The 12,102-nt window shown below is 41.6% G+C and overlaps 1 protein-coding gene across 1 annotated transcript; it reads left to right on the plus strand.

Moving 5' to 3' along the window:
- Nucleotides 1–285: 285 nt before the first annotated feature.
- Nucleotides 286–6,649, plus strand: rab38b (RAB38b, member of RAS oncogene family). Its single transcript, XM_077020101.1, has 3 exons — nucleotides 286–564; nucleotides 2,122–2,402; nucleotides 4,252–6,649. Exons 1-3 carry the CDS (start codon nucleotides 366–368, stop codon nucleotides 4,402–4,404), a joined length of 633 nt encoding a protein of 210 aa, XP_076876216.1. The 5' UTR covers nucleotides 286–365; the 3' UTR covers nucleotides 4,405–6,649.
- The last annotated feature ends 5,453 nt before the right edge of the window (nucleotides 6,650–12,102 follow it).

Raw genomic sequence — 12,102 nt, forward strand, 5'->3', positions numbered from 1 at the left:
ACTGCGTGATCCTCACAACACAGACACAAACACACGCACATACGACCCTGCGCTTGTGCGTAAACCTCTTGACCATGACCCAAAGGTAAAAATGCAGAAGAAACATAAGAACCATCGAAACATTTTAGGGAGGAATGACATATTTGCCTGACTGCACGCCCACGCGCTCGCGCGCTCACGCGCACAGCTGGCGTTACTCACCGACACCAGGGACGGGAGCGAATGAGCGGCTGCCAGTCACACGTTTGACAAGCCCACGCCTTGGGTGTCGTTGACGGGGTAAGTGGCTGGTGGCTCACGCAGCACACATTTTCACAGAACTACAAGGGGCATGACCACATAACAGCTTGCCGATTTCAACAGCCATGCAGAACAACCAGAAAGAGCATTTGTACAAAATTCTCGTTATCGGAGATTTAGGAGTGGGTAAAACCAGCATAATAAAGCGTTACGTTCACCAGACGTACTCGGCGAATTACAGAGCCACGATAGGGGTAGACTTCGCTCTGAAAGTTCTCAACTGGGACTCAGAAACCGTCCGATTGCAACTATGGGACATAGCAGGTAGGCATGTCTGGAGGAAAGTCACGTCGCACGGAATTACGGCAACGTTTGCAATTTTGCAAAGGTCGGTGGTGGAGGTGCCATCATGCTTAAGGAGCAGGATAGTAATAGGACTACAACATGTCAGTTGTGTCCAAGAGTTGTAGTTAAGAACATTGATATGAGCTGATTGGTAACAAAAAGTGGACCATTTACCTCCACTTCAGGCCTACCTTTTCGCCTCCAATTAGACATATTTGTGTTATATCATTTATTTATAGTAAGAGTATTGAAAAGGTGTTTCCATTTGGAATTCAGAATTTGAGGTCAAGCTAGGTAAAGCTAGGCCCTCGGCCTCCAAATGCATCCTTCCTTCAGAAAGCAATATTTTAATCATCCATCTTGAACTGTATGTGCCATCCAATGCAGTCGCTCGTCTCTTTCTGTCTTTCACTCCTTCTGTCGAACTTCTTCAATTGAAGGTATGTGTGCTGTGAGTATTCATCTTATGTGAGTTTGAGTTAGAGGTCAATCACAGGGCAGTCTTCATGGTAAAATATCTGTAAATCAAACCACAAAAGATAACACATAAAAGATTAGCAGAAGTAGAGTAATTTATGTAGTGATCTATATATACATCTATATATAGTTATCTACATATTTCGGTGTTCTGTTTAGCTTCTAATTTTACAATAAACGCATTAATTGCTTACTGCTTTTAATTGCATATTAAAATAGTTTATGGAAGATACACTATTGTATTAAATCTGAATACTCTATGCCAATGGATGTTTTTCAATTGAAATTGTACTCTTGAGATCCCTGTGGTCTCCACTTACACACAGGCATCTCAGGAACAACAAGATTCTCTCAGTAATCACCTGATGCTGTCCCTCATGTATGTAACAAGCTGTGTGCATTCTGAAATCTCCTGTTGATCGCTTAATAATGCTGAGCTTTGTGCTTGGATGTGCATACCATTCTGAACCTCCAGAACCAAATTGATTTAGTTAGTCAAGACATCAGTGTTTTGGCACTGGGGTTCCCAGCCGTGAGACTACACCACCGACTTGTGATGACATTTCTCATATTGTCACACCCTCTTTTTAATGAGTTACATATTAAGCCTAATGAATAAATGTGTAAAGATATGTACACAGTTGCAATGTAAAACAGCAAAATCATAATAACTTTGATCTGTATTTAATGAATGAAAACATTTAGATAATGAAACTCCTAAAAACCAGGCCATAATGTGACATGACACATACTTACTTTCCCGATTGTTCCAGCCTACATGTGTAAGTGAGGAAGATGAGCATGTCGTATTTCAAGTTCCAAACACAGTCTCTGGGACAATTAATGAAAATCCCCCTGACAGTAAAGGGAACTGAGTATCTACCTGAAAGACTTAAAGAGAGGGAGAGGGAGGGAGAGAGAGAGAGAGAGAGAGAGAGTGCGAGCGAGCAAGCAAGCAAGCAAGCAAAAGGGCTGGAGAATTATAATGGAGTCAGAGGTTTTTAACGAATGCACGGGCTGACACGCTCTGTTTCTCTGTCTCTCATGCCGCTGGAGAAGGCCAAGAACGCTTTGGGAACATGACGCGTGTTTACTACAGAGAGGCCGTGGGAGCCTTCATCGTATTCGATGTCACCAGGCCCGCAACATTCGAAGCAGTCACCAAATGGAAGGAGGATCTAGACTCCAAGTTGACGCTGGCCAATGGCAGAAGTATTGCCACGGTTCTCCTAGCTAACAAGTGTGATCAAAGCAGACACATGCTGATCGATAGTGACCTCAAGGTGGACCAGTTTTGCAGAGAGAATGGATTTGTGGGATGGTTTGAAACATCAGCTAAGGTAAGGGATAATAATAACGCAGCTCACTGGGAATGTTGTACATTGTCTGTGTTTTATTTGTGTACTTGAAAAGGGAAATGTGGAAAGTGGGACAAGTTTACATCTAAAGTTCAACAGGATATTGCTGTCACACATATTCGCTGCTACTGTCTTCAAACTATACACTTAAGTTCACATAACATACTACCTTCCCTTGACAGTAAAGAAGGCAATCAACATAAGTTATACATAAACTGACTCACTATGACCTTTATTGAGTCACATGTACAACAGATTATGTGCCAAAGGTTAGTCAGAACTTTATACTTTTTATAAACTGTAATTTATAATACTTATGGAATAAATTGAGACTAGAATAATGGTCACGTGGTCTTGGCAGAGCTACTTGCATACAGACATCCAATATATTTGAAACATTTCTGTATTGCATATCTGTTGCTACACTGTGATGTGTTAACCTTCCTCCAATTTTTCCGAAATGGTGATTTTCTGATTAATCCACTTTTAAATGGATGTTTTTGGTGTGTAACAATTCTTGCTTGATAAACTCACAGCAGTTGCATTGTCTCTATGGTTGCATTGTCAGAAACCACCCACTGATGAACACAGGGGTTGCAGAACGTAACTGTGCAGTTGTATATTTTAAAAGCTCTTCTAAGACACGTGTCCTTATTTAAGGTGGTTAGTGAGTGTAGATGCAAGTTAGTGATGAATGTGTAACACTGACGCTACATATGAAGAGTCAAGTTTATTCCCCTCCCTGAACTACTATAACTACATACATAATTTATTTTAAAAAACAGCTGAATAAGATCCTATAGATCAGGTACCTCAAAATGAAAGGTCTTATGGACTTTTAAATAGGAGGAAGGTTTATCTTCAACCCTCCAAGCTTAATGGACCTCAAAAAGCCAGCTTAGTATTGAAGGGGGTGCCAAGTGTCCAGAACCAGAAAGTGAGCACGTTAAGAAAAGTGAACCACATGAACAAAGCTAATAAAGGTCATGAATATTCAAGTGCTCATTTCACCTGACCATCACAGCAAGCCGTGACTGAGGGACCTGGAATTATCTGTGATCTTAATGATCTTAGTCTCTCATTAAGACTATTTATGACATCGGAAGGGTATTTGTTTATCTAAACACAGGATCCATTTTCCATTCATCCGAAGAGCTAGTCTGAAAATGTTTCAAACTAGCCATCTTGTATAACTTGATGTCTGTTAATAAATCACAATGACTACATTCTGGGAGAGCTGAGATCATTGAGGCACTATCTAAAGATCAGACGTGCTGGAAACAGTGAGTTGCAGGTTGTGTGAGTAAAACCTTATACAATCTTTTTTGTTCCTCTTTTTCGACTCCTGCATCTTGCACCCAATCACTTAGAATGACTTCTTTCTAGATTCCACGCCGTACAGTTCCACTGGATTATGGGAAGTAATATTATACCATAATACAGTATAATTGGTGAAATTTGGCAGTTGAGGATGGTTTTATGAGAGTACTCAGCATGGTAACCATGTTCTGTGCTAACTTTATATCTAGTGCTGCTTATGATATGCTCAGCAGTGCAGTGCAAAAAATGTTGAATTAACACCCACAGTGTTTATGTAAGTCTAGCTGACCTTATATAAACATTGTAGGTGTTCATTCAATACTTGTGTGTGTGTGTGTGTGTGTGTGTGCGCCAGAAAGTTTTCTGTGCACTTAGCAGAAATAATTAATAGAGGTAGTAAGGTTTTTTTGGTCTCACGTTGTCGCTAAATAATCAATGCCACCATCGCTAATATACAAAAAAGGCAACCAAAAAATAGACTTCCTGAAAAACAATTCTCTCATTGTTGCAGGAAAACATCAACATCAACGAAGCCGCAAACCTCCTGGTCAAACACATCATTGCCAGGGAGAGTGACATCCTCAGATCTGTGGTCCCCGACACCATCTCACCCCAGCTGACTTCAGCCAATGAGATGAGCTGTTCTGGGTGTTTCAAATCCTAACAGAGGGACAGGCCTCAGAGACGAGTCCCTTTCAGTCTCTGCAGACAAGTGAGGAGGAGCAGACGAGACAGTCACCTCAGTGTCCCCTTTACACAAGTGTTTCTTTCCAACTTTCCAGACGGATGAGTATGCATATTTGTGTGTGTGTGTGTGTGAGTGAATGGAACTAAACATAGGAACCCAGTTATATATGTAGAGTTACTTTGGGAGATTTCAGTGTTCTTTGGTTATTTTTATTCAACAAAAGTGTAAAGTTGGCACATGTTGGAATATTCTTAGCTGCACCAAGAGACAACCTCTGATACCATATTCATTCTGGCTTCAGAAAACCATTTTGAAATGGTTTGAAATGTAAATAAGTCGTTTAGTCAATTGGTTACTAAAAATTAAACCATTTGTGCAAGATCCATCCAAGCTCCTGCAGAAGGTTAGAAAAGGTTTTATTCTGATGAAAGCTGCTGACAGAGTAAATGGGGCTAAGCTAGTCCCTAACTAAACTGGTGACATAATGTGAGCACATGTGGCTAAGCTAGTCCCTAACTAAACTGGTGACATAGTGAGTACACTTGGCTAAGCTAGTCTCTAACTAAACTGGTGACATAGTGAGTACATGTGGCTAAGCTAGTCCTAAACTAAACTGGTGACATAATGTGAGCACATGTGGCTAAGCTAGTCCTTAACTAAACTGGTGACATAGTGAGTACATGTGGCTAAGCTAGTCTCTAACTAAACTGATGACATAGTGAGTACATGTGGCTAAGCTAGTCTCTAACTAAACTGATGACATAGTGAGTACTTGTGGCTAAGCTAGTCCCTAACTAAACTGGTGACATAGTGAGTACATGTGGCTAAGCTAGTCTCTAACTAAACTGGTGACATAGTGAGTACATGTGGCTAAGCTAGTCTCTAACTAAACTGGTGGCCTAAAGTGAGCACATGTGGCTAAGCTAGTCCCTAACTAAACTGGTGGCATAAAGTGAGCACATGTGGCTAAGCTAGTCCCTAACTAAACTGGTGACATAGTGAGTACATGTGGCTAAGCTAGTCCCTAACTAAACTGGTGACATAGTGAGTACATGTGGCTAAGCTAGTCCCTAACTAAACTGGTGACATAGTGAGTACATGTGGCTAAGCTAGTCTCTAACTAAACTGGTGACATAGTGAGTACATGTGGCTAAGCTAGTCCCTAACTAAACTGGTGGCATAAAGTGAGCACATGTGGCTAAGCTAGTCCCTAACTAAACTGGTGGCATAAAGTGAGCACATGTGGCTAAGCTAGTCCCTAACTAAACTGGTGACATAGTGAGTACATGTGGCTAAGCTAGTCCCTAACTAAACTGGTGGCATAAAGTGAGCACATGTGGCTATGCTAGTCCCTAACTAAACTGGTGACATAGTGAGTACATGTGGCTAAGCTAGCCTCTAACTAAACTGGTGACATAGTGAGTACTTGTGGCTAAGCTAGTCCCTAACTAAACTGGTGACATAGCGAGTACATGTGGCTAAGCTAGTCCCTAACTAAACTGGTGGCATAAAGTGAGCACATGTGGCTAAGCTAGTCCCTAACTAAACTGGTGGCATAAAGTGAGCACATGTGGCTAAGCTAGTCCCTAACTAAACTGGTGACATAAAGTGAGCACATGTGGCTAAGCGAGTCCCTAACCTGTCACCACCGCTCTTTTCCCACCACGTCATCCCTCTCTCCTCTCTTCCTTCACCCATCTTCTCCTGCTCTCTCTATCTCGTCATTCTCCACCCTCTGCAGTGATTCACTGCTTGACTCACCAAAATTATATAAATCTCCCATGCATCCTCTCTCAAGCACTTACTTTGTTCAGACATTTTAACACTGATATTGATCTAAGTTCCTTTTTTGGAGATGCCCGGGTGCTTTTATTTCACATCCACCTGTTGTTGTCTGTGGGGGAGGTGTTATATAATTAGGAATCACATTATGCCAAGTGTCCTGCAGAAAATTGTTGGGCAAAAGCAAATAAACTGTGTAACATGGCTGTAAAAGTGAAGAGAAATGTTGTAAAGTATAAATGTTGTAAAATATAAAGTGTGTTTGGATGTTTTTGGCTCACTGACCCATGCTGCCCTGGCAGAATTAACTGAACATTTTTATCATTTAAAAAATACACCATTTATTAATATTGCATATTTGTAATGTGTGGTTTTGCTGTTTGAACCCAATAATTAAGCAGTTTATTAAATAAAAACATGGCTCCGATCTTTTATTCTAGTATCTGTGCAACTGTGTTACTTCTTGTTATTGACATTGCGGGAGAGCTTTTCACATCTCATCTAGAGCATTTGAGATTGTGTGGAGTGGCACATTGTACTATGTACTAGACATAGTTCAGGATGGCCCTTAGTCCACAATTGTGTCTTTTGAGTTGCTGTCTTTTCCCACTCTACAGCCCTTCACTACACTGCACACTATACTACACATACACTGATAATGGAGAACCCTGCCAATTGTCACATAGCTTTGCAAACCGCTAGATGTGAAGTATGGGATTGTGCAGCAGTGGAGCATTGTGTGTGTTTGTGTGTGTGTGTGTGTGTGTGTGTGTGTGTGTGTGTGTGTCAGGACTGCTCTGGCGGGAAGGAGAGCTTACGTGCGTGTCTGGGAGAAGAGTAAACACGATATTGGTGGACTCGAGCAGCATTTTAGCATATTACTCATATTCAGACCAAGTCGTCTGGTATCTCCATGACAACTGCTGAGCAGAGAAGTACAAAACCTTGTTTCTATAAAAGTTGCAGCTTTGGTCTTTTGTCGAGCTGCGCATGCTTCTCATCCTTGATGTCGCTGAGCCCCTGAACTAAAACAGACTACACTGTCTGCCCTGAGAGAGTTTGGCTAAGTTACAATGAACCATCGCTAGCATCGATCACAAAGGTGCAGGCAGTGACTGTACTGAATCATAATGGCACTTGATTTGCAGCAACCAATAAGATAGTGATACAGTGATGATTTTGAATGGAATAGACATGTTGTGAAGTCTGAATGGTCTCCAGACTCTATGGCTGCAGTTAACCTGCTTCGAGCTCCCCTGCGTCACATTACTGTCCACATAGCTCATTTAATTTCTCTTTCAGGAGAGAAGAAATGCAGATTTAGTTTTGGCGAGCAGGTTGCCGGTTAACAGCTTGTCCTGCATCTGCTGCCAGCCTCATGGAGCCCACAGGGGGGGTTGCGGAGGCACGTAACACAGGACAGGCACACGAGCGCATGGATGTGAAAACTACCAAACATGGTGCAAAAAGCCCCAAACCTTAGCGTTTACAAGCCTGTTTTCAATATTAAGAGGATCGTTTCATTTCTATATTTGAAGGCTCAGTGATGAAATTACTGCGGGAGAGATGACAGTGAGAGTACCCAGCATGCACAAGGCTGTCCTGATTTATGACTTCTGACGGGAGACACGCTAAGCACATTCCAACACTGTTGCATCAGCATCACAAGGACAACAAATAAAATGTTTGTTAAAAGCTCCCAAACCAAGAGGACAAATCCTGTTCATATTGCAGACAAAAACATTTTTCTGCAGAACTATCTTATAACAGATTCAGGGACAGACACAATGAAAATGTTTCGTCATTGAATCTGTGGATGACAGTGAGGGTGTTAGCTACTACTTGCATCATACTGAGAAGTGTGGGACCTTAGAGCAGAGGGGAGTCTGGGAAATGTAGTGAAAAGCTTCTATGTTTTGAGATTCTATGGTTTTTTCATTATGATTTTTTTCCTCGTTGCTGGAATGACTAGATTATGTGTTTATTTGCATGCAGCTATTCAGGCTTAATTGCACAATAGCCAGTTCCCCATCTGGGCTGTAACAGAAAACGTGTGTATTGACGGAGAGACATGTTGAGACCTGCACAGGTACATATGTTGCAGAAAACAAATCTTGATGTGCTTCTCTTCAGCTCCCCTTAACACTTCGCATTAGCTTTGCTAGAGAGTACCACCCACACAGAAGCACCCACACTGCCTGCCACAGAAAGACATCTTACACACACACAGACGGAACTGATCACATCCACCTACACTGCTGCTCTTCACACTGTACACAGATATAGAGGCACAGAAATATTCTCTAGCCTCTCATTCTCTCTCTTTCTCTTACCCTCTCTCTCACTTCCACACAGACACACACACACACACCTCTTCCACCTCTTCATCCACTGCTACAAAATAGCATACTGATTTTGGTACTCTCCTCTCTGTGGCCTCAGTGTAGGGTGTTGCTAGACCATAGAACTGTATTGTATATTAGATCAACCAATGTTTGTTATGTAGCAAACTAGTGCACTAAAACCACAGCATGCTTTAAATATCCATACACACACACACACACAATTTGAATATCATCTGTCAGTTCTGCACATGCTAAATATTCCCACATTACAATCAGATACACACTCCTCCTGTTTCAAATACTCTTTGTGAATTTCCACTAGCGCTAGTGCCCCATAGCTGCAGGCCAATAAATGAGCTGGAAATGCAATGCAGAAATGCACAGAAATGGCAAATTAGTGACAGAAGATGAATCCTGCATCAGTGGAAGAAATGGTTTGTCACCACAGCTTATGCTGAGAGCCATTAAAGGCAGCAGACACCTCTACCACCAAAGACAGGAAAGTGACTCATGCCATCAGGAGCCTGTGTAACCAACAGGTAAAAAATAATAAGAAAGTGATCTTTCTTTTCTTTCCAAGTGCTATGTGAAATGCTACACACTTAAGTACAGAGTACACATAACACAGTAAGAATGCCATAAAACACAACCTTTGACCTCAGACTCTTAGAAAGTCTGAGTGATCCAGAGACAGTGTTCTGGGCCATGACACTCATACCGAAAGATGTAGTGAGGGCTCAAGAAAGGATACTGAGCAACTCAACTGCAGGTTGGACAAGTGTTTTAAGCACAAATCACAATATAGCTTCCATTAACGTCCTGTCAGTAGGTTAAAATCCACACTGCTCCGTCCTCCAGCCAAGAGTGAAGAACTGAACTGAACTGTACTGAGAGTGGGTGATTCACAGGGGTTTGCCTTTGAAAGATATGTTTGGCATATCTTTTTTTTTTCAACCCATACCTCCTTAAAACTGTTGATTACAGTGATTTAGGTAGCGAGGTGTAGTCTGACCTCACTGAGAGTTTAACATTATACTACAGCTTCTCAGTGAAACCCATTCCAGTTGGGAAATCATTTAAGATTTTCACCCCTTTTAAGCTTTTCACCTCCCCCCCCCCCCCCCCCCCCCCCCCCCCCCCCCAGTAAATCTCTTTTCAGTAATATGGGAAAGTTACTATATCGTTACACATCAATGTTTTCATGTCTATTCAGAACAGGTCTTGAATGCTTTGAAAAGACTTTCATTGGGATTTTTTGAATGATTTCCCCACTTGTCTGCATTTAAGCCCAGTGAAAATCTGTACTACAGCAGTAAAGTCTATTAGAGGCTGTGTTTTGCATATTTGCAGCTTTATTCTTTGCCATTTCAACAGTCGCATGTTTTGAATATGTTGCCAAATGATCTTGCTCTCATTAATATCACAGTCGAGAGAGAGAGCGAGAAAGAGAGAGAGAGAGAGAGAGAGAGAGAGAGAGACAGAGACACGCATATGACACCCGCCCAAAGCTTTTGAAACAGTTTCCAATTCTAGAACACAGCTTCGAGGCATGTGACTGGTTTAAGGTTCAGGATATATTCAGAGCGTTCCATTGGCTTTCATACAGTTTGCTTTGGATTCTCTTGAAGCTTCGCTGACAACACATTGCCTTTGAGTAAAAAAAAAAGGAGATTAGGTGTTGGGCTAAGGGTTGTGACTGGCTTAGACTGGCTGTGCACAGCCAAAGTTGTGGATTAGTGCAGCTCCCAGCTGGATTTCACACTCCAGTAAGAACACTTGGCACTGTGGTCAAGGGCTGCTAATACTAATGTGGACTGATTTCAACAAATTCACCAGCATAATGCATGAAACACTGGGTGTGATCGCGAGCCATGTACAGTAATTAGTTACTACATCCAAAATAAAATCAAAGCTTATGATTGATTGTTTAATGCTGATGCATCAATTGAGAATAAATGGAGTGAATGGAATCACTAAGCAGTGAAGCAATAAAAAGCCTAACCAGTCAAATATTAGCATATTGAGATTAGCATATATTTATTATTTGACTAGCATATATTAGCATACTGACACTGGTTTTAAACTAAAAAGATATCAGTACATCATGTCCATAAGTATCATGACAATTTTAATGTAAAAAAAGCAAACTCTTCACCTTTGAAAAGTTAGTTTGGTGCCTTTTACAGGAGGCTAATGAGTTTTTTTTTCCTATTGCGTCCATAAGTGGGGCATTAGAAATAGACATGTGAGTGGTCTCTCAATGGACTCCGCTTAATCAAGAGCAGCGACAGCTCAATGTAGACTCAGTTTTAGGTGGGAAAGAGCATTTATATGCTCATCCACACTCAGTACCACGACAAGAACTCTGATCACTGCAGAGACTGAAAAGTGTGAAAGTTTTCAGTGAAAAAAAAATGCCCTGAAAAGACTTTGGTTAACACAGTTCTCAGAGAGACAAGTTCATTTCAACTGAACAATGTCAAGTTTATTTCAGGGTGGAAAACTGTATGATAGATACCCATTTCCTAAAAATACTGTGAAAATAGTCATAAAAGAAAGAGCATGGTTATGAGCTCTCTGCTGTTTTGTGTCGGTCTTCTGATGGAAAAGAGGAAGATCCCAGTTCATCACAGCAGTAGCTGCTATTTTAGTCAGTGACACCGACTGTGTGTAAGAGCAGAACATTTTTACTCATTTTTTTAAATTTCGAATAAAAAAGCAATTGAGTGCATCATCAACCTTGCACAGTATTGTCAGCTAGGATGGCACCTTAGCATTTTAACCCTGCTATGTTCTAACTCACCCACCCCACACCCCCACTGATATATGGCAGTTGGGCAAAAAAAAAAAAAGGTTTGCGGACATGACCAAAGTGTTCGGAGGAAGTGCTGCTCATTATAATGGACACAACAGCAGAGTCATGGCCTGAAATAATGGCTTCAGTATAGCAATGCAGGGTGAATCATTGTCTCCAGTAAGGTCATTGTGGGTAGGCTGAGAGCACTCTCCCATGACCCTCTGCCCTGGAGCTTATGGCCTATCTCCAGGTTATGGACACCATTCAAAGGTAAACTACAATGTGCAGTCCTGATCATGCAGTTCCCCACATCCTTGGAAAACCGACCTGTGATCAGCAAGATGAGGTGGAATTTGTTTTTAAAAAAAAAACCCCTTTAGAAGCAGTAATGGTGCTGTAATGCCATTTTGGTCTGTAATTAAAAAGTAGACTCGTTCTCACATGAGAGCGAGAGGAAATGAGAGAGACAAGCGCCCTGTTCCACACCACGCTCCTGGGCCTTGCCCTCCAGACACATCTGGTGTGAAGACACCTTAATTAAAAGCTAGAAAGGAAAATGAATTCACCTTCAAGACTGGGAGAAGGAAGTGTGCAGGAGCTCAGTTTGACCTTTAGTCAGGAGGATCTCCTCCGCAGAAAGATTTGCTGGGTTGGATTTTTAGGGAAATAAATTGCTCCCCCGAGGAGAAGCAGGTGAACACCTAACCCCAGGTTTCCCAGTTTTACTTGATGCATCTCCAAATTGGCATT

This window comes from Brachyhypopomus gauderio, chromosome 10 (genome assembly GCF_052324685.1).
Source record: "Brachyhypopomus gauderio isolate BG-103 chromosome 10, BGAUD_0.2, whole genome shotgun sequence".
Taxonomy (NCBI): Eukaryota; Metazoa; Chordata; class Actinopteri; order Gymnotiformes; family Hypopomidae; genus Brachyhypopomus; species Brachyhypopomus gauderio.

Excerpts from the sequence above, each read along its gene's own strand:
- rab38b (XM_077020101.1), top strand. The coding sequence starts at position 366 with ATGCAGAACAACCAGAAAGAGCATTTGTACAAAATTCTCGTTATCGGA. Across the intron at positions 565-2,121 it reads GCAACTATGGGACATAGCAG|GCCAAGAACGCTTTGGGAAC; the intron begins GTAGGCATGTCT and ends CCGCTGGAGAAG. Across the intron at positions 2,403-4,251 it reads GGTTTGAAACATCAGCTAAG|GAAAACATCAACATCAACGA; the intron begins GTAAGGGATAAT and ends TCATTGTTGCAG.